This window comes from Mesoplodon densirostris, chromosome 1 (assembly GCF_025265405.1).
Source record: "Mesoplodon densirostris isolate mMesDen1 chromosome 1, mMesDen1 primary haplotype, whole genome shotgun sequence".
In the NCBI taxonomy this organism is placed as follows: Eukaryota; Metazoa; Chordata; class Mammalia; order Artiodactyla; family Ziphiidae; genus Mesoplodon; species Mesoplodon densirostris.
Window position 1 is genome coordinate 143,322,352 of NC_082661.1, and position 22,991 is coordinate 143,345,342.

General features: G+C 39.8%; 2 protein-coding genes across 5 annotated transcripts in view; one reads left to right on the forward strand and one right to left on the reverse strand.

Moving 5' to 3' along the window:
• The window catches only part of AASDH (aminoadipate-semialdehyde dehydrogenase), a 36,638-nt gene continuing 13,647 nt past the window's right edge, over window positions 1-22,991 (forward strand). Inside the window, exons 1-6 of one of the 4 annotated variants that reach the window (XM_060109282.1) lie at window positions 1-245; window positions 363-450; window positions 2,987-3,261; window positions 3,353-3,473; window positions 7,048-7,373; window positions 16,917-17,109. In XM_060109282.1, coding sequence (XP_059965265.1) covers window positions 439-450; window positions 2,987-3,261; window positions 3,353-3,473; window positions 7,048-7,373; window positions 16,917-17,109 — 927 coding nt within the window. In that variant the 5' untranslated portion in view covers window positions 1-245; window positions 363-438. Of the gene's footprint in view, window positions 451-2,986; window positions 3,262-3,352; window positions 3,474-7,047; window positions 7,374-16,916; window positions 17,110-22,991 lie in introns of all 4 variants that reach the window. The other 3 variants (XM_060109308.1, XM_060109290.1, XM_060109299.1) reach the window with 3 other exon arrangements.
• CRACD (capping protein inhibiting regulator of actin dynamics) overlaps window positions 1,873-22,991 on the reverse strand; it is a 315,539-nt gene continuing 294,420 nt past the window's right edge. Inside the window, exon 10 of the mRNA XM_060109251.1 lies at window positions 1,873-2,302. Coding sequence (XP_059965234.1) covers window positions 2,205-2,302 — 98 coding nt within the window. The 3' untranslated portion in view covers window positions 1,873-2,204. The remainder of the gene's footprint in view (window positions 2,303-22,991) is intronic.

Genomic DNA, 22,991 nt, shown 5'->3' on the forward strand with positions numbered 1-22,991 from the left:
AGATTTCTAGGAAGCCGAGAGCTTGGAGTGCTGCGCGGTGGGCCGGCTTTAAGGTGTTGGTTTATTCGCTGTGTGTGAAGAAGTGTTGGGGTTGGATTGTCGGGAGAAGGTCCGGATGGGCTCGGACCTCCCCGCTACCCCCTCACCCCTACGCCTTCTGAGTGGGTCTCGGCAGGAGGTGGTATCCACTGGGGACACGTGTGAGGGAGCGAAGTACGAAGACACCTGCGGCTGACTGCGCACAGGTTTGCTTAGCTTCCGGGCAACCGCCTGGCCTCGGAGTTGAATCAGTGGTGTCTGGAGGGATGGAGTGGTGCAAAAGCTGAACTTGACCCGTGTGCTCTCCCCTCACCCTGCCTTAGACCCTCTGCTCCTTACTTCGAATGGAAATAAGCCTCCCCTGTCTTGTTAGCGTGGTTTCGAAAAGCAGTTGAAAAAATGTGTTGGAAGGTATGAAGTGCATTGTTATTAAACGTAGTTGCTTAGTGAAAGTTAAGAAGCCGGTGGATACGGGAAAATAAAGTTTTTAGATTATTTATGTCTTTAAAATAGCCAATAACCTAGGAAGAGCCCCTGAGACTTCTGATGACTATAAAGTAGCAGCCTCTACAGCTATGAAGTAGCAAATATCTTAAAACTTAATGATCCCATTACATATATAATCTGTTTATCAGATTTTGCTTCCCCCCCGCCCCCTTCTTACATGGTCCCAGAGATGTTTGGGCATCCAGTTATTATAGCATTCTCTATTGGAGCGAATGTACTTATGATTCAGTTAATGAAAATGAAAACCTTAGACAACAAGAATAGATTTTGCCTTAATTCTCTATAGCAGCCACTGGGAAACTGGCAATTAAAAGTTTAAAAACATCTTAATTGTATAGCTATGTGTGGCGAATCTTGTAATTTGTCATAAAAATGACTTTTTTAAGAAGAATTTAATCCATTTTATAATCTTGTCTCTTTGATGTCAAGGGATTTTAGATTATAGTGTATTAATCAGATTGTCCTCCTGTGGAAAATTAACTGCTGGATGTGTTTTTGCATTAAAACAATGCTTTTTTTTCATGTAGACTATAACTTTTTGTTAAAATGCTTTAGTATAATACATTCTGTAGTATAGGCAATTTGTTATTCATTTGGGGAGAGGGAAGCAGAAGGTCCCCTTCTGCACTAACTGCATCTTGCAGAATGGACTCATTCCCATAATTTTAGTGCATGTTATGAAAAGCTTTCCTTATATTTACGTAATGGTCATTTGTGTGTATGAGGAAAGCTTAAAATATTTATCTTGTGCATCACAGAAAGAGCTAGTATTTATAGAAAAGACTGTAAGTACTAAAGTTATTTTATATTTAAAAATTTTGTGTTTAGAAATCATATCATTTCCAAACCTTATGGGTGTCAGCAGTTATTGGTTCATTTTGCTCTCTTTAGAAATGTTTTATTTTCTGTAATTTATATTGATTAAATGACATGGATGAATCAGTAGGGAAATGAGTTCAAATAAGTATAAACAAATAAAAAACTTGAATAATTAAAATAGACTGTTTGATAAATCTTATTTGCTTTGAAATCCAGAAAATAAATTTCACAGCAGGAAAACAAAAATCACCTTTACCTTCAAGGAAATACTAGGAGTTGTGAAGTTTTTTTGTTGTTGTTCAGTCATCCGTAAAATTTCTTTGATGAAATACTGTTTCAGATTTTCTTTTTTTTAACTTAAAAATTTATTTATTTATTTTATTTATTTATTTTTGGCTGTGTTGGGTCTTCGTTGCTGCGCGCGGGCTTTCTCTAGTTTCGGTGAGCAGGGGCTACTCTTCGATGTGGTGCTCGGGCTTCTCATTGCGGTGGCTTCTCGTTGCAGAGAATGGGCTCTAGGCATGCGGGCTTCAGTAGTTGTGGCGTGCGGGCTCAGTAGTTGTAACTCGCGGGCTCTAGAACGCAGGCTCAGTAGTTGTGGTGCACGGGCTTAGTTGCTCCGAGGCATGTGGGATCTTCCCGGACCAGGGCTCTAACCTGTGTCCCCTGCATTGGCAGGCAGATTCTTAACCACTGTGCTACCAGGGAAGCCCCAGATTTTCTTTTTATAGAATCTGCATTGAGAAGCCCAAAGAACATTGTATTGATACAATACTTTATTGAGTCATAATACTATATTTAGAGTCTAAATTTAAATGAATTTATTGACAATTTAAAAATCAAACTAGAGGGAATTTCCTGGTGGTCCAGTGGTTAGGACTTGGCGCTCTTGGGGCCCTGGGTTGGATCTCTGGTCGGGGAACTAAGATCCTGCAAGCTGCCAAACAAACAAACCAAACAAAAAAACAAATAAATAAATATCAAACTAGAGTATGAAGAGCTTACTTCTTAACAATTATAAAAGTGGCTTGCTGTGTTATAATAATAATAAACACAGTTTTTATATAGAGGACTAAAACTGGATGGATGTAAGGGTTTTTTCTCTTCTTTCTATCAGAGGTTGGTTTTGCTTTCACCTAAATTCAGTTCCTAAAAGCAGACTTCATTTGCATTAGTCTTTTCAAAGTTACCATACAGGATTGTAACCACTTTATTTTAATCAATCTGTAACAACTGAAGAAAAATGAAAAAATTAAGCATGTTGTACTTTAAATTTGGTTTTATTTTGGGTAATTATTATTATTCATTTCTTTTTTACTTTGTGTTCTGTTTTGAGAGAATTCTACATTTATGCTTGTTTCATCCTCATCTATGTATATACCATTCCCCTCTCAAATTTTCTTCCACCTCTGACAGGGAGTTAGGTTGCTTGTATCAAAATTTCAACCTCGCCGTTCTCAGCAAAGTTACCATAGACAGTTGGTAGTTCAGAGATTCTTTAACTGTGTGTCTTTGATGTAGTTATTTTTGTGAGGAGTGATTGTATAGAATTTTTTCTCTACTCCCCGCCCCCCAGCAAACTCCCTAAAACTCCTTGTCTCCCTAACATTTCTGGAAATAGGTAGAACTCTCTGCTACCAGTGATGTTCAGATAAACTTCAGTGAAATGACTCTTCAGGAATTGGTGCATCAGGCTGCCTCCCGTTATTCGGATAAAATAGCTGTATGTTTTGATGAATGTAACAACCAACCTCCAGTTTATTACACCTACAAGACTGTGGTTAATGCTGCTTCAGAATTATCAAATTTTCTGCTGTTACATTGTGACTTTCAAGGAATTCGGGAAATTGGTCTCTACTGCCATCCTGGGATAAACTTACCCTCTTGGATTTTAGGGTAATATTTTTTAGAACTAAAAATTTGATATCTTAAAGTAAGATTATTTTCAACAGATATTCTGTGCTGACTCTGTACTTTATTTCTTTAGAATTCTCCAAGTCCCTGCTGCTTATGCACCTATTGATCCAGATTCACCACCAGCATTATCAATTCATTTTATGAAAAAATGTAATCTAAAGTATATCCTTGTTGAAAAACAGCAAATTAATGTAAGTGTGGATATCCAAGTTGTTTGTTTGTTTGTTTGTATTTTTATGTGTTACATTTACTTTTCAATTGAAGGGGTCCCATCCCCTGTCTTGATTTCTAAATTCACTAACTGAGCAAAATTTCTCAGCACTGTTGACATTTTGGGTTGGGTGTTTGTTGTGAGGAGTGTCCTGTACATTACAGGATGTTTAGTAACCCCCATGGCCTCATCTAATAATTGCCAGTAGCACCCCCTAGTTGCAACAACCAAAATTGTCTTCAGACATTGCCAAATGTCTCCTGGAGGCACCCTCCACCCCGCATGCTCCACTGAGAACCACTGCTCAATGGCATGGACATATCTTCTAGCCTCATAATAATGTATTGTGCATTGTTTTGAATTTACTTTCTCTTTCCAAAGTTGTTTTTATAGTAGGAAACTTTTATAATACTTGATACTTTTATCTTGGTGTATTTATGGCAACTTACAGTGGTCAGCAACATTAAAGAACTGTATCCAAGCTTAGATTTTGAAAAAGAGATTGGCACTTAACCCAGACCTTTCTGGAAAACTAAATTTATTTTATTTTTTTATTTTTAAGTGACTGCCAACCAGAGATCTAGCCAAGAAACACTGCTTTAGGGGCAAGAATTGGTATTATATGTTAAGCAGGGTACCCCATGTTTCATTATTATTTCTTCATTTCTTGTTTATAAAATATTGTTTTACCATGGAGAAAACATTATAGAAACTATATTCAATTTAGCCTATTATTACCGATTACCTATATGAACCATTTTATATTGGGGGTAACTTAAATGCATTTTACCTATTTGTGTATATGTGTGTGCATCTATATCTGTAATATATAGCAGTAAGACAATTCAAAAGCTTCAGATATTATATGGAGGCCTTCCTAGAGAATAATGGGTATTAGAGTAAGGCCTCCAGAAAGAGGCAATAAAGTATTAATTTAGTTAATAAATATTTTCTAAGTACACATATATCAGTGTCTGGCCACAGTTTTCTCTTCTGTTCCTCACATTGGTTATTTGTTGATAATAAGTTAACAAGACTAAAATGAGGATGTGATCTTCATTTTTTTAACAACCTTGGTGAAAGTTTTATAGACAAGGTGGGTGGGTGGGAGAATTAATTGTCAATATCAAGCTATTCCTCATAACTGCATATAGGAAGGAGTTGAGTACATAGCAGGAAACCCCACAGAAAGTACCTTGCTTTCTGTTCCATGATTTTGATGATGGTGTAAGTGTTCTTCCTTCACTTAACACAGGAGCAATCAGTGTATTTATTGAGCATCTACTGTATGCCCATGATCCACTAGAGTAGTGGTTTTCAGCTGGCCATGATTTTACCTGCCAGGAAACATTCTCCAATGTCTGGAGATTTTTTTTTTTTTTTTTTTGGCGATACGCGGGCTTCTCACTGTTGTGGCCTCTCCCGTTGTGGAGCACAGGCTCTGGACGCGCAGGCTCAGCGGCCATGGCTCACAGGCCCAGCCGCTCCGCGGCATGTGGGATCCTCCCGGACCGGGGCACGAACCCGTGTCCCCTGCATCGGCAGGCGGACCCTTAACCGCTGCGCCACCAGGGAAGCCCTGGAGATATTTTTTATTGTCATGATGGAAAGGGGGTGCCACTGGCTTCTAATGGGTAGAGGCCAGGGATGCTGCTAAAAACCCTACAATGCATAAGACAGTCCCCACAAAGATTTAACTGTTCCAGAATGTCAGTAGTGTTTAGATTGAGAAACTCTGCACTAGAGACTGGGTGTTTGGGAGGGCATTGGTATGTGAAAGCAGCCTAAGATATGATTCTTGCACATCAGTTGCTTATATAGTTGGAGAGAAAAGGTTAGTACTTCCAAGGTCTGCATAGTGTGATATTGCCCTAAGCAAAGTATACGTAGCCCAGTAGAGATAGGACAGTTTTAATGGAGGAGGATGGTTTTTGAGCTAGGTCTTAAGAATATGTGGGCCTTAATTTTTTTTACATTACAGGATATACCACACCTTACACCTAAAACCACAACACAAACACAAACAGAAAACTCCTGGTCCTGGGTTGTGATCTTTTCCTCTCATTTAAATTGATTTCTTTATTGTGAAAACTTGTTATGCTTCATTAAGCTGCTGCTTATCAACCTAAAAAGATATACTCTAAGGAAACTTCTGTATTAATCTATTTCCATCTACCAAATAACTGAGCCAGAAACTCAGCAATCTTCTCAGGCTCACTCCCTATCCAGAAAGTCATCAAGTCCTATTGATTCTTTCTTCATAGACCCTTTCTGTCTACTTCTGCTGCAACAGACCATTCAGGCCCATACAGCATATCTGAATTGTTATGAGAGGTTCATTAAAGGCTCTCATTTATCAGAGTCTTGCATATCAGTCTCTCCTTGACAAGCAAAGTCTAGCCTGTGCTACTGCCACTTTCAGTTGGATCCCATCACAGGTTAAGGTCTAAACTCCTTGGTGTTGAGTATACAGTTATTAAGGATTAGCATCTCATCTCCTATCAACAGCACTACTTATCTTCTCCATCTCCCCCAATTCTGCAGCTTATTGGAATGTTTACTGTTCTCCATAACACCAGCTTTGTCAGGTCAGATACTGTGTATTGACTTGTTTGTTTAAAGTACCCCTCTGTATTTGGAGAATAGCTACTTATAACACAAATATTACATATGAAGAATCAATCTCTGACCTTCCAGGCAAGTTAAGTTCAGCCTTCTCTGTTCTCATTCATGGTTTTTTTTTTTTTTTTTTTTTTTTTTTTCCTTTTTGCGGTATGCGGGCCTCTCACTGTTGTGGCCTCTCCCGTTGCGGAGCACAGGCTCCGGATGCGCAGGCCCAGCGGCCATGGCTCACGGGCCCAGCCGCTCCGCGGCATATGGGATCCTCCCAGACCGGGGCACGAACCCGTATCCCCTGCATCGGCAGGCGGACTCTCAACCACTGCGCCACCAGGGAGGCCCGGTTTTTTTTTTTTTTTGATTGATTGATTGATTTTGGCTGTGCCGTGGTATGTGGGATCTTAGTTCCAGGACCACGGATTGAACCTGTGCCCCCTGCAGTGGAAGCATGGAGTCTTAACCACTGGACCACCAGGGAAATCCCCTGTCCTCATTCACATTTAAAGCATATTTCATTATCACACCACATTGCACTGCAGTTGTGTGTTTTTATGTCTCTATTTTAAAGATGAGTTTGAAAGTAAGCACCTCACTTTACTCTTGGAGGTTTCTCATTTATCTTTTTATTCTTGGATATATAGCAAGTACAGTTGACCCTTGAACAACTCAGGGGTTAGGGGCACTGACTTCTGCACAGTGGAAAATTCACCCATAACTTTACAGTTGTCCTTGGTACCCACATCCGCAGATTCAACCAACCTCAGATATAAGTGGACCTGTGCAATTCAAACCCATGTTCAAAAGTCAGCTGTACTTAAAAAAAAAAAAAAGCTATGTTGAATGAGTAAATGAATACTTAATATTATATATACTATATAAAAGAGAATGCTTTTTAACATATTAATGTTGTAAAACTTTGTTCCCCATTAATATAGAAATTCAAATCTTCCTATGAAACATTATTGAACTATGATATGTTTACACTAGAACATAATGACCTAGTACTCTTCAGACTTCACTGGAAACATGTTGAGGTGAGCTTGATGCTAAATAATAGCATAAGAAGAGAGACATATGAAAAAGAAAAAATGACAAAGAGTGTGAATTCTGAGAACAGCAGTGAAGAAAAGTCAGAAGAGCACATGGATGTGAGGCTAAAGCATTGCTTGGCCTATGTTCTCCATACATCAGGCACCACGGGGATACCTAAGATTGTCAGAGTCCCTCATGCATGTATAGTGCCAAACATCCTGCACTTCCGGTAAGTTCTATCCTTAGAATCCTTCTTCAGAACTTGTATTTTAAAGGGAAAAATGAATTTTGAAATACCTGTTATTTATAACTCTTGTTCCTAAATGGACAGTCCTAAGTACTTGGGTCTCTTGTTTCAGCTATATCTGAACTTTAGTTCTCTGCAGAGTAGGGCTTTAGCTGTTTGATCCAGACTTGGAGCCAAACAACAATCAAATGATATGGCTGGAAGCTTTGCTTCTTAATTATTAGTAAGAAGAGAGGAAACATATTCCTGGCAGAGGTACCTACAGAGGTATGGGAGAAAGAAGGAGTTTGGCTTGCTAGAGTGCACTGGGCAGAGCTGAAGAGTGGGTGGGTAGGAGTCATATGACCTGAGGGGGCAGGCATCTGGTGTGCTTTGTTGGAGAAGTTTGAACTTAATCCAAGGAACCATTAAAAATTTTTACATTTCATTAAGTTTACTCTTGTAGCATCGTTGAGTTGGTTTTACTGTTACGGGAAATGAGAAATCTCAAAGTTGAGATTCTCAACTTTTTTCTTTTTTTTTTTTTGCGGTACGCAGGCCTCTCACTGTTGTGGCCTCTCCCGTCACGGAGCACAGGCTCCGGATGTGCAGGCTCCGGATGCTCAGGCTCCGGATGCGCAGGCTCAGCGGCCATGGCTCATGGGCCCAGCCGCTCCATGGCATGTGGGATCTTCCCAGACCAGGGCATGAACCTGTGTCCCCTGCATTGGCAGGCGGACTCTCAACCACTGCGCCACCAGGGAAGCCCGAGATTCTCAGCTTTTGAAAAAAGGAGGAAATAGAGGAGGAAGGGAACCAGAGGGGAGTAGGCTTAGAAAATCAGAGGAGGAAATAGAAATAGAAATGGAAACCTCATAGGACACATCTGTAATTTTATGTCATTATAAGTTTATGTAATTAAAAATTTTTTAGTAACCACGTTTAAAAAGTAAAAAGTGGGGAGTTCCCTGGTGGCGCAGTGATTAAGAATCCGCCTGCCAATGCAGGAGACATGGGTTCGATCCCTGGTCCGGGAAGATCCCACATGCCGCGGAGCAACTAAGCCCGTGTGCCACAACTACTGAGCCTGCACTCTAGAGCCCTCGAGCCACAACTACCGAGCCCGCGTGCCTAGAGCCCATGCTCTGCAACAAGAGAAGCCACCGCAATGAGAAGCCCGCACACCGCAACAAAGAGTAGCCCCTGCTCGCCACAGCTAGAGAAAGCCCATGTGCAGCAACGAAGACCCAATGCAGCCAAAATTAATTAATTAATTTAAAAAAAGTAAAAAGGGAAATTAATTTTAACAATATATCTTATTCAGTATACCCCAAATATCATTTTAATATGTAATCAATATAAAAATTTAGTGAGGTACTTTACATTCTTTTTTTTTTATTTTTTAAATTTTTGGCTGCATTGGGTCTTCGTTGCTGCACAAAGCCTTTCTCTAGTTGCAGTGAGCAGGGGCTACTCTTCATTGCCATGAGCGGGCTTCTCATTGCAGTGGCTTCTCTTGTCACAGAATGTGTGGGCTCAGTAGTTGTGGCTCGTGGGCTCTAGAGCGCAGGCTCAGTAGTTGTGACGCATGGGCTTGGTTGCTCTGCAGCATGTGGGATCTTCCTGGATCAGGGATCGAACTGGTGTCGACTGCATTGGCAGGCAGTTTCTTAACCACTGTGCCACCAGGGAAGTCCTACGTTCTTTTTTATATCTAGAACGTATTTTATACTTAAACATCTCTATGTGGACCAGTCACGTTGTTAGTGCTCAATAGGCACATGTATCTAGTGGTTACCATATTGGATGCCCAGGTCTAGAAGGAAGGAATGGTTAAATGCTACAGAGGTGTCTGTTGTAATTGGCAATCTGTTTTTTGTTTTTGTTTTTAATATTTTATTTTATTTATTTATTTATTTAAATTTTTGGCTGTGTTGGTTCTTAGTTGTGGCACGCACGATCTTCATTGTGGCATGTGAGATCTTTTGTTGTGGCGCATGGGCTCTTCGTGTGGCTTGTCTCTAGTTCTGGTGTGCAGATTTTCTCTCTCTAGTTGTGTGTGGGCTCTGTAGTTTGCTGCACGCGGGCTTCTCTCTAGTTGAAGTGCGCAGGCTTAGTTCCCCCACCAGAGATTGAACCGGCATCCCCTGCATTAGAAGGCGGATTCTTTAACACTGGACCACCAGGGAGGTCCTGACAATCTGGTCTTTAGTGACTTCACTTCTCTAATTACCAGGGCTGAAGACAGTACAGGCTGGAGATAAGAGAATGAGAGATAAGGAAATGGAGACAACAAAAGTAAAGTGTTATTTTCTAGAAACTAGTTTTAATAGAAGAGAAAGGATTCTGGGAGGGTGTAGCTTTTTTATCTTTGTTTTTAGGTGGGGGAGACTTGTAGGCTGAGCATAAAGACCTGGTAGAGAGGTTTGGTTAGAAAAATCAAGTAGTAGGAATATGGTAAAGGAGTAGGATACTTTGAGATGGGAGGAGATGATATTTAAAATACTCTCTCTTCTTTAGAGAGCCTTAAAAGGATAAGAGGGATAATAAGTTACATAAATTCTTTATGTAATAAGGAATGTTAGAGGAAGTTGATGGATTGTAACTTTAGAAAGAAATAGGATGCAATGTCCTATGCTAACATTATGGGAAGTGAGGTGGGAATGGAGATATAGGCAACTTAAAGAGAGTGGAGCTGAGTTGGAATCTAGGAGAGGTGGGAGAGACAGCTGACTAAGAGGCACTGGGCCTAACAGGCAGGAATTTTCTGTAAGGTGAGAGTAAATACGTGCTCAGTGAGGGATGAGGGGCTAATTTGTGAGTAGAGTGTACAAAGTTCTTGATAGCTATTTTGTGCTTGAACTTAATGAAATCTATTTGCTTATTAAACCCTTTTTGGTTTACTTTTAGGTTCACAAGTAAGCAAAGTGCTAAATAATTGGATTCTGAAAGATGAAATGTTAAGATATCCAATTTAGAAATTGAAACAGTGATGTTAAATTTTCTATTTGATTTGGACTTAAATCACCAAGCTAGGGAGTACCAAATTTCAGCTGACTCCCCAAATATTATCAGAATAACCTGTTAGTAAGATAAAGCTGAGTTTATTGCTTATATTGGTAGGAGAGAATGCTGCCTACCTCCAAGAGTATGATGGTCTCAGAGGGAGAAGGGCAGGATCTGATTTACTGAGATTTTGAAGTAAGATAGATCTTTTTTTTTTTAATTAAGTAATTTATTTATTTTTGGCTGCATTGGGTCTTCGTTGCTGTGCAGAGGCTTTCTCTAGTTGCAGCGAAGCAGGGGCTGCTCTTCTTTGCAGTGCGTGGGCTTCTCGTTGCGGTGGCTTCTTTTGTTGCAGAGCACAGGCTCTAGGCTCGTGGCCTTCAGTAGCTGTGGCTCGCGGGCTTCAGTAGTTGTGGCTCGCAGGCTCTAGAGCACAGGCTCAGTAGTTGTGGTGCATGGGTTTAGTTGCTCCACAGCATTTATGTATTTATTTTATTTATTTTTGTCTGCATTGGGTCTTCGTTGCTGCGCGCAGGCTTTCTCTAGTTGCGACGAAGGGGGGCTACTCTTAGTTGCGGTTTGCGGGCTTCTCATTGCGGTGGCTTCTCTTATTGCGGAGCATGGGCTCTAGGTGCACAGGCTTCAGTAGTTGTGGCTCGCGGGCTCTAGAGCGCAGGCTCAGTAGTTGTGCATGGGCTTAGTTGCTCCGCAGCATGTGGGATCTTCCTGGACCAGGGATCAAACCCGTGTCCCCTGCATTGGCAGGCGGATTCTTAACCACTGCACCACCAGGGAGGTCCCTAGATCTTTCAATACAGGGCCTTAATTTAAGGATTGGGTAAGGTTTGTGATATAATAATGATGGATTGGTGGAAATAGCAAAGGAACTTTTGAGAAAAGAGGTTCAGAGAGTCTTGGGTTGTAAACTGTTTTTGATGCTTTTGTTAAAGAGATGATTTGGTTTTCATTAATGAACAGTAAAGTTATATGTAACTTCTGTTTTCTTGGTTTAGAGTCTCCTACAATAATAAAACTGTGCTAATGAAGACAATGTAAATAGTAAGTCCTATTAATATAGGCAGTAAACTCAGTAAACTGTGTGAGGGTAAACCTTTTTTGTTTTGTTTTTTTTAGCTGTGACAGTACTACTCTCTGAAAGCAGATTATGGGACTTTGATTTGCTGTTTGTCTTTTGCTTTATCGTTTTAATAAGAACCTGTGAGAAGAATTGTGTTGTTGATGCCCACAGGCATTTTACAAAGACAGATATGGTATCTTCTGTAGTGATAACATGGAATTGATCTTCCCTTAAAATATTTACTAATCTTTCTAGATTATGCCAAAAAAAGAAAAAAAAGCTGAATAGTTGCTCTTTGATAGCTGTGCATCAAATATGTAGTCCTTAGTTGTATAAGCATTTGTGAGCTTTTAGTTTTTAAGGAACTATTTTGTTTTTTGTGCACAATTACCTAGTTTGATTGCAGAGTCAGAAATGAAATGGAAATTTAAAACTCCTTTTGTTTCAGTCAGCCAAGAAAAGTAGCTCAGTGAAGTTAAAAAAAAGTAAAAAGAAAAAGAAGTAGAACTTTTCTATTATTTTAGTGTGGCTTTTTTTTTTATATTTTTTAAAATTAATTAATTTATTTATTTATGGTTGTGTTGGGTCTTCGTTTCTGCACGAGGGCTTTCTCTAGTTGTGGCAAGCGGGGGCCACTCTTCATCGCAGTGCGCGTGCGGGCCTCTCACTGTCGCGGCCTCTCTTGTTGCGGAGCACAGGCTCCAGACCCGCAGGCTCAGTAATTGTGGCTCACGGGCCCAGTTGCTCTGCGGCATGTGGGATCTTCCCAGACCAGGGCTCGAACCCATGTCCCCTGCATTGGCAGGCAGACTCTCAACCACTGCACCACCAGGGAAGCCCAGTGTGGCTTTTTTTTAAAGCCCCCTTTTACTTCTGGAGCTTGATGACTTAAATATAGTACTCTGAAGGAATGCCCAACAAAACATATCCTTTTTATATATTTGTTTAGATTATTTATCTTGTTAAATATATTTTTGTAATCATATCTTAAAGAGAACTACATGGACTTCCCTGGTGGTGCAGTGGTTTAAACTCCACCTGCCAATGCAGGGGACATGGGTTCGAGCCCTAGCCCGGGAAGATCCCACATGCTGCGCAGCAACTAAGCCTGTGCACCACAACTACTGAGCCTGTGCTCTAGAGCTCACGAGCCACAACTGCTGAAGCCCTTGCACCTGGAGCCCATGCTCCGCAACAAGAGAAGCCACCACAATGAGAAGCCCGCACACCACAACAAGGAGTAGCCTGCTCACTGCAACTAGAGAAAGCCCGTGCACGGCAACGAAGACCTGATGCAACCAAAAAAATAAAGAGAACTATAGTTATTTTTCTTGCTGAATTATCTTCTCAGTTGACCTTCTTAAAATAAATTGTTGGACAGACATCTTTTCTAATATTACATATCTTGAATATTCTGTTGAAATTAATACAGGAACATACAGTTGTAAAGTCTTTTAAAAATTATATTTAAGTCTATTTTTTTTTTTTTTTTTTTTTTCTGCAGTACGCGGGCCTCTCACTGTTGTGGCCTCTCCTGTTGCGGAGCACAGGCTCCGGACACACAGGCTCAGCGGCCATGGCTCACGGGCCCAGCCGCTCTGCGGCATGTGGGATCTTCCTGGACCAGGGCACGAACCCGTGTCCCCTGCATTGGCAGGTGGACTCTCAACCACTGCGCCACCAGGGAAGCCCCAGTACTATTTTTTTTTAGTTGATATTTATGACTTTGCACAAGTTACTTAACCTCCCTGAATTTCCTTTTCCTCCATTTTTAAATGGTGTTAATAACCATATCTGCATCATAGGGTGGTTGGGAAAATGAGAAACAATAAGTTAGATATACAGCACCTAAGCCTCAGAAGTAGTAAGCTCAACATATATTTGTTCCATTCTATCTCTTTTCTTCTTTAAAATCTATCTCTTTTAACTTTTCCTATACTGAATACTTCTTAAGCTACGTTCTTTAAATTAACTTCCAGATTCTCCATGAATGCTTAACACTGCCCACTTTTGTTCACAGAATTGAGACCAAAAAAAATGATTTTCAGGGCTCAAGCATTATTGAAAGCCTGTTATAAAATATGTTCTCCCCTGAATTCTAACTAGGAAACCAGACAATATTTGTGAAGAACAAGTCCATTAAAAATTGAAGTTTGAGGGCCTCCCTGGTGGCGCAAGTGGTTGAGAGTCCGCCTGCCGATGCAGGGGATACGGGTTCGTGCCCCGGTCTGGGAGGATCCCATATGCCGCGGAGCGGCTGGGCCCGTGAGCCATGGCCGCTGAGCCTGCGCGTCCGGAGCCTGCGCGTCCGGAGCCTGTGCTCCGCGACGGGGGAGGCCACAACAGTGAGAGGCCCGCATACCGCAAAAAAAAAAAAAAAAAAAAATTGAAGTTTGAGTGTAGCTTTTATCATACATTGATTTTTTTTAGCTTACCTGAGACACAAATATATAATTAGATTAAATTATAATCAGATTTAGGGCTTCCCTGGTGACACAGTGGTTAAGAATCCGCCTGCCAGTGCAAGGAACATGGGTTCGAGCCCTGATCTGGGAAGATCCCACGTGCCATGGAGCAACTAAGCCCGTGCGCCACAACTACTGAGCCTGCACGCCACAACTGCTGAGCCTGCGTGCCACAACTACCGAAGCCCCTGTGCCTAGAGCCCGTGCTCCACAAGAAGAGAAGCCACCACAATGAGAAGCCCATGCACCGCAACGAAGAGTAGCCCTCGCTTGCCGCAACTAGAGAAAGCAGCACAGCAGTGAAGACCCAACGCAGTCAAAAATAAATAAAATAAGTTTATTAAAAATATTATATATATATATATATATATATATATATATATAATTAGATTTAAAAACCTATATTGTTGGGGAAGAAAAACTTTTCCTCTACCCTCTTAAGTTCAGTATCTGGGAACCTGTGAATTAGACTGACCAAAGACAGATTAACAAAGAAAAAATGTTTATTTATATACATATGGGAGCTAACAAAAGAAATAGCTCGCTCATTGTAGGGGAGACAAACCTTTACCTTTGTCAATGAAAATTCAATTAACAAATTAAGAAGAAAAAAGGGAATTTTATTTGAGCCAAACTGAGGATTATAACCCAAGAGAGTCTCAGAAAGCTCTGAGAACTGTTCTGCCTGTTAAAAGTCGAAGGCACACTCATACATTTTCCGGACAAATGATCATACACCAAAATGACATACTGATATTTTATATAAAGTTCTCCAAAGATATATATAGTCCAGGTAAGCATGTACAAAGGGAGTTGCAAGTCATTATGACCCCCTACAGTGTTGGGAAAGAATGCTGTTCTTTTAAGAAGTCACATTGCTAGCATCAGAAGAAAGGGGGGAGAAATGATCTTTTTCAGTGGAGGAGGCATTCACATCTTTGAGGAGGCTTGGTTAATGTGTAATGCAGATGCACGCTGCACAGTTGGGAAGGAGGTTGGGGAGACCCAAACAGACACAGGGAATTTTATGTTTAAATTTTCTTGTCCCGCCTTAAAACGTAAATTTTATTTCATCACTTTTTACCCTCTTAGGGTTCTATTTGGCTGGGTCTGAGAATTAGATTGACAAAAGAAAAGTCAACGGAAGAAAAGCATACATTTAAGTATAACAAGTTATATGTGACACAGGATCCTTCATAGGGAATGACCCAAAGAGATGACGAGACTATATTAGGTTAAACAAAGAGAGGCAGTTGTGGGAAAGTGACTAAACGGTGTGGGGAGGCTAAAGGAAGACAAGAATGATTTTAACCAGGTTTGTTTTGTATAGCGTTCTCTTGCTTTCAGCGTCTCATCCTTGATATGAAGAACATTACTTTCTTTCTGGTATAAGGAGGACATCTTTCATGTGGGAATTTCATCTGCCTTTATGAAAAACAGGAAGGTCAGAGTGTTTTTGTTTTGCTGTTTTTCAAGTGCCTTTCACTCAAAATGGTCAGTATACCAGAGCTGCATATTTTGGGATAGCATGTTCTGAACTCCATCATTAAATGCTTAAAGTTGGGGCTTATCTACCTAACTTAGTAGGGGAAAGGGAGGGGAAGAAAAGCTTCTATGGGAAATACAAATTGGTTTGTTTAGGAAAGACAAAAGCAGATAAGAAACTTTGTGGTAATGTTGGCCTATGCGTATGAGGGTAGTTTCATCATGTCGTCAGGGCCATAAAACTCCCCAGTAGAGGGGGTTTATGGTGGGTTTACTCTTGGTGTACTTTTGGGAGTAAAAGTCACCCTGAAGATGGAATTTATGGTAGTCTCATTCCCCAGAAGTTTCTGCTATCAATCAGATAAGGGAAGCTCCAGGAAGGCTTCTTTCTGCATCTGTTGAATCCAAAATGTCTTCAGCTTAAAATAATCTTCATACCAACCCTGGGGTTCCAAGTGGGTGCCCACAATACCATACTTTAAGATATTTTGAACTTAAGGTAATCCCTGCTTTTACATAGAATGAGTTTTGTGTCTTTAAATTGAAGAGTGTTATAGGCTCATCGCTGACCATCCATGCTCTGTAATACCCTTACCACATATATTCTGTTCTGCTCTTTGTTGAGTTACTGAGAGAAAATGCCATATAGTGGGAAAAGGGAGTCAGAGGTCTCTATTAATCATCATTCAATAAGTAGTATAGAATAAGTCAAGATTCTACCTGAAAAACAGAACTGGGAGTATATATCAGGGATCTATTACAAGGAATTGGCTTACATTTGTGGGGCTGGTAAGCAAGACTGAAGTCCATTGGGTAGACAATTAGGGGTGATTGTGAACAGACTGGAACCCCATGGGCATGTGCTTGTCCACAGGCAAGTCAGGAAAGAGGATCCAGGGGAAAGGGAGAGTAATTGCTGAACTAGCTAATTGCTGATCCAGCTGCTGTTTGGAGTCTCTTCAGAGAAAGTCTAAACACTCTCTTAAAGGCCTTCCAACTGAGTAAATCCAGCCAATGCAGGATAACCTCCTTTTTGATTAAAGTCACCTTATCAGGGACTTTAATCATATCTACAAAATCCCTTCACAGCAGCACCTAAACTAGTGTTTGATTGAATAAATGGGAGAAGGTGTGTGTGCTATCAAATGACAACTGTCCGCCTTCTGTCCTCCAACTGTCTAGAGAGAATACCCCTTGTCTTCTACCCTAACAGGAAACACACTGTCAATAGAAAGGGAATTCTGAGGACTGTAATTCAGTCCAGTCAAGTTGACGCATCAGAAGGCCATCACATACGATAAAACACGTCATGGTAAAAAGTGGCTTTGCTTTAAATGGCTTTTAATCCTTACATTTATAAAGACGAGTTCTAGAATTAATAGCACCATTTTGGTTAAGAGAAAAAAAAAATCTGGCCAACATCTGGAAACTTAATGGTTGTAAATACTTCTTTAGGATATGTGTTTACTAAATGTTAGGCATTTCTCATAATTACATTCTGTTTTGCCTTAGGGTGCTTTTTGAGATCACTCAGGAAGATGTTTTGTTTCTGGCTTCACCTCTGACCTTTGATCCTTCTGTTGTGGAAATATTTGTTGCTCTATCAAGTGGTGCCTCTCTGCTTATTGTACCAACTTCTGTCAAAGTGCTCCCGTCAAAATTAGCTGCTGTTCTCTTTTCCCATCACAGAGTGACCATTTTACAGGTACATTTTAGTAGCAAATGAAATGCTTTGTTTTTAATTATTCAATATTTTAAGTGTGTTAGAGAATATTTTATATTCTTATAGCTCTTTACAATGGATTAATGATAATCTAGTTAGATTATCAAGGGCTGTCTTCCTGATGATGTCACTTTTTGTTTGTTTGAGAATGAAAAAAATCAGTTAATTCTGTCTAGAAAATTATTTTACTATGTACTTTGTACATACTATAATAACTAAAGGAACTTTTACTCAAATCTGTTGGGATATGCCTCTCTTGTCTTAAAGTTTTGAGTTTATTGTGTTTCCCACTAAAAGCTGCTTTAAGTAAGTTAAATTATAATTGACTTAGAAATTTAGATTTTCTGATTTTTACATCGGTATGTTTTATTTTAACCTAAAAAAATATATTTTTTAAGTTTGGTATTTTTGAAGATTTAAAAAATATATATGTGGAAGTATGTAACTTGTACTCTAGCCTTAAGATATAACATTGCAAGTGGTTAATGAAACTAGAGAGAATTAATAAAATTATATGCATATCATGATAAATGAAAAGTTTTTTAAATGAGACTTGAGAGGATGTTAAATTTCTTCCCAGAGACAAAATTTGATGCTGACTTTCTTTTTAGGAAATGTGTTTTTCATCCTATTAAAAAAACCATTATATGTAAATGAAATGAGTATAGCAATGCAGTTTTGCTAGGTATCAGTGGTATAAATTCTCATCTGTTGGTGAATCATTCTATGAATCTGGGCAAGATTTTAATAATACAACTTTTATTTTCCTGTAAAATTCAAGGAGCATAATTTTTCAGGGAATATTTTTTAAGTACCTTAATAGTGTCTTATACCTCTTTAAATCTGACCCTGTTGCTTAATGTTAAAACACAATCTCAGATAAGTTTACTTTAGCAGTGGTTTTTAACTTTTCTGGGATCATAGATCCTTCTGAGAAATGGATACACATTTACTAACTCTGTTCCCAAAATACAGCAAATTTTGCATATAGTTTCATTGTGATTTTATATAACTCACAATACATATTTACTTGGAATATTATGAGCAGATCACATTTGACTTGGTTTGAGTAAAGAAGAGAAGCACAAAAGCTGACAGGCTAACCTTTCTTTTGTATAAGACACATGTCTTGTAGTGAATTTTAGCTTTATTTTATTATCAGCATTCACCTTTTCCCTCCAGAGTCAATTTCCTACCAAATAATATGTAAGTCATCAAGGAGATACATCAAGGAGATACATTTAAGAGCTCCTTGTACAGATTTTATTTACAAGTAACCTTGCCCAAACCTAATTGGATATTAAGCAAGGATCTTAAAAGCTCTCAAAGAGAATACATGCTACTAAAGTTTTGAAAATTGGAAAAAATAGAATATCTTGAGTTATTGCAGGGAAGAAAGGCCCCAAAGTGAGATGGACTAAGCTTTTAAGGAAATTAAGAACCTCTTTATCTCAGGAGTAAGAGTTTTCTCTTGCAAAGAAAGGGCCAGTGTTTGGTTTCTTACAAACCTAAAGTATATTTGGGAATTTTTTGCATACTCTGGGAAACAAAGTTATATTATTTAAACTTGATGCCTTTTAAAAGTGAAACCTTTTAGTTAGATCAAAATCTTAGGTTGCTGTCTACCAAAGTGTCAACATAAGTGTTTTTCATTTTTACATAAATTTTTACTTAGACAATCTGGAATTAAACTATAACATTTTCTATCACTTTTTTCTGTTATTTGCTAAGTCCTGTTTCCCTATGCCTAAGATGATTTGGTAGCAAAGGATGTTGAGTTGTCCTGTGCCAGTAAATTGATCATTTCAGTTTATGAGTATCTGAAAAGTGTTACTATGCTTTACCTTGCTGAATATTCATAGTTGTGCATTCATTTATAGAGTTCAAAATTGAAATTATCCTTAACACTAGAAATTAGGCCAGAATGTTTCAGATTTGCTTTACTGAAAATGGAGAGCAGGACCATTCAGTTGTCATTTTGACAAGAGATTTTCCTTATGATAAAAGTCTTGGGGGCTTTCCTGGTGGCGCAGTGGTTAAGAATCTGCCAGCCAATGCAAGGAACATGGGTTCGAGCCCTGGCCCTGGAAGAACCCACATGCCGCAGAGCAACTAAGCCCATGCACCACAACTACTGAGCCTGCACTCAAGAGCCCGCAAGCAACAACTACTGAGCCCACGTGCCACAACTACTGAAGCCTGTGCGCCTAGAGGCCATGCTCCGCAACAAGAGAAACCATGACAGTGAGAAGCCCATGCACCACAACGAAGAGTAGCCCCTGCTCATCGCAACTAGAGAGAGCCTGCGCACAGCAATGATGACCCAACACAGCCAAAAATAAAAACAAACAAATAAATAAATAAATTTGTTTTAAAAAAACCCAAAAAACTCTTGGTGGAACAGTTAAGAGCTTGATTTAGGATCATTTCAGGATAAATAGGGTGACCACTGTAATTTATTACCAAAAACTTGGAATCCTGAGAGTGAATGAAAGCACTAAATTCCCAGACAGTAATCTGGAACAATAAGTACATACTGGGATATAGGGTCATCCTACTACTTAAATATTTTGACAAGCCATGACCTTAAATAATCTCCCCAAATTAAAATTCAGGTTGTCCTTTTAGCTTTTATTGAAAGAAGCCATTTTAAAATCTTCATTCACGTAACCTCTGGCTATAGCCAAGTGAGGAGATTGGCAGATATTCTCCCCAAAAAACAACTATAAAGCTGGACAAAATTGACAAAAATAACCATTTCAACACTTTAGAAATCATCTGTGGCATTCTAGCCAGCAAGAAGGGCCTACAGCTCCAATAGCCTGAGGTTGCTATGGTGAGGCGGGCAAGCACATTCCTGACTGACCTTGAGGCTATGTGCATGCACATAAGAGACACAAAAAAGCCCATGGAAAATAAAAGCTGGATCAGACTTGAAAATGACCTAACTTTGAATGAGCTCGCCTATCCACACACAGATCCACCTATACAGACAATCTGTCCAGTCACTGGTTGACAGCTGAGCTATGCAGACATGAGGCGACACTTAGGAAGTAAGACTTAAAAATGAAAACAAGGGGCTTCCCTGGTGGCGCAGTGGTTGAGAATCTGCCTGCTAATGCAGAGGACACGGGTTCAGGCCCTGGTCTGGGAGGATCCCGCATGCCACAGAGCGACTGGGCCCGTGAGCCACAACTGCTGACCCTGCGCGTCTGGAGCCTGTGCTCCGCAGCAGGAGAGGCCGCGATAGTGGGAGGCCCGCACACCGCAATGAAGAGTGGCCCCCGCTTGCCACAGCTGGAGAGAGCCCTCGCACAGAGGCAAAGACCCAACACAGCCAAAAATAAATTAATTTTAAAAAATGAAAACAAGAATATGTATTTTGGGATTTCCCTGGTAGTCCAGTGGTAAAGAATCCACCTACAATGCCGGGGACACAGGTTCGATCCCTGGTCAGGGAACTAAGATCTCACATGCCGCGAGACAACTAAGCCCGCACGCCACAACTACTGACCTCGCGCACTTCAACTAGAGAACCTGCGTGTCGCAAACCACAGAGCCCACGCACTCTGGAGCCTGCATGCCACAACTAGAGAGAGAAAAACCCTCATGCCAAAACTAGAGAGAAGCCTGCACACCACAATGAAAGATCCCATGTGCTGTGACTAAGACCTGATGCAGCCAAAAAAAAAAAGAATATGTATTTTAAGGAATTCCCTGGTGGTCCAGCGGTTAGGATTCCAAGCTCTCACTGCCAAGGGCCAAAAAAAATGTATTTAATTAATTTATTTTTTGGCCATACCATGCAGCTTGTGGGATCTTAGTTCCCCCACCAGGGATTGAACCTGGGCCACGGCAGTGAAGGTGCTGAGTCTTAACCATCGGATCGCCAGGGAGTTCCCAAATACCTATTTTAAAAGCCAACTGAGCAGTGACATCAGTGACCATACGGGGGAGACAATTCACATTTAACCCAGGCAAGTTACAAACAAAGAAATAAACAAGCAAATAAAAAACCAGCAACAAAACATTTCATAATGATAAAATGGTCATTACATCAAGAAGTACATTGTTGGGACTTCCCTCGTGGCACAGTGGTTAGGACTCTGTGCTCCCAATGCAGGGGACCTGGGTTCGATCTCCGGTCAGGGAACTAGATCCCACATGCATGCTGCAACTGAGAGTTCACATGTCACAACTAAGGAGTCCGCCTGCCGCAACTAAGGAGCCGGCAAGCAGCAACTAAGGAGCCTGCCTCCTGCAACTAAGACCTGGTGCAAAATTAATTAATTAATTAATTAATTAATTTAAAAAAAAGAAGTATATTGTTATATCAAGAACATGATATCTGCCTGAAAATAGAGATTCCAAATACATGAAGCAAAAATGGACAGAACTGAAAGGAGAAATAGACGACTCAATGGTTTGAAATTTTAGTACCCTACTTTCAGTAATTCATTGAAAAACTAGATAGAAATCAATATGTATATAATAAAGAAGACTTGAATAACATGATCAACCATATCCCATATGTAGAGCACTCCATCCACCAAAGGCAGAGCACACATTTCCTAGGATAGGTCATATTCCAGGCTACAAAATAAGTCTCAGGAAATGTAAAATGTGTTGATGAAAAATTAATTAGTCAATCTAAGAAAGGAAGAAAGAATGTTCTGTGAGCCAAACTGAGGATTATAACCTGGCAGACAGTCTTTCAGAAAGATCTGAGGACCCTTCTGCCTGTTAGAAGTCAAAGCACAGTTATATACATTTTCGAGACAAAGAGTTATACATCAAAGTGACATATTGATAGTTTACATAGTCTAGATCTGCACATATAAGGCGAGTAGTGGGTCATTGTGATCCGTCACAGGATTAAGAAAGGAATGTTATCTTCTAAGGAATTACCTTGTTGGTTCGAGGAGAAATTTGCTTTTTACAATGTAGCAGGTATTTCTGTGTCTTCTAAGGTGGTCTGGTTAATGTATAATGCAGATGCACATTGCACTGTAAAGCGAGGGCAGTGGGGCCCAAATGGGCAGAGAGAGAATTTTATGTTAAAAAATTTTTTTTTGTCCTGCCTTAAAAATAATTTTATTTCATCAAATATGACTAAGTGGGATTTGTCCCAGGAATGCACATTTGCTTTAACATCCAAAAATCCACTGGTGCTATATACTAGATAAAGAATAATGAACAAAAAGCACATAATTATGTCAGCAGATACAGAAAAATTATTTGGCAAATCCAATGCCAATGATAAAAAAAGAAAGTCAACAAACTAGGAATAGAAGGGAACTTCCCCAACATGATAAAGGATGTCTACAAAAAGACTACAGCTAACATTATAATTGGATAAAAGACTGAATGCTTTCACCCTAAGATTGGGAACAAGGCAAGGATGTTTGCTTTTTCACTTCTCTTCAACATTATTCTGGTTGTTCTAGCCAGTGCAATAAAGCAAAAAGGAAGAAAGAAATTAAGCACCCACACTGGACAGGAAGAAGTAAAACTATTTGCAGACGACATGGGGGAACTACTAGAACTAATAAACAAGTTCAGCAAGGTTGGAGGGTACAAGATCAATATGCAAAATCAACTATATTTCTACATTATAGAAAAAAAGCCCAAAAATGAAATTAAGAAAATAATTATATTCACAATAGCATCAAAAATAATAAAATAGGAATAAATTTAAAGAAGAGTAAGGCTTGTACAATGAAAACTATAGAACATTGTTAATAGAAATTGAAGAGCTAAATAAATGAAGAGACATTTCATGTTTATGGATTGGATGTCTCAATATTGTCAAGATTGCAGTTCTCCCTATAAATTAAACCCAGTCCCTATCAAAATCCTGATGG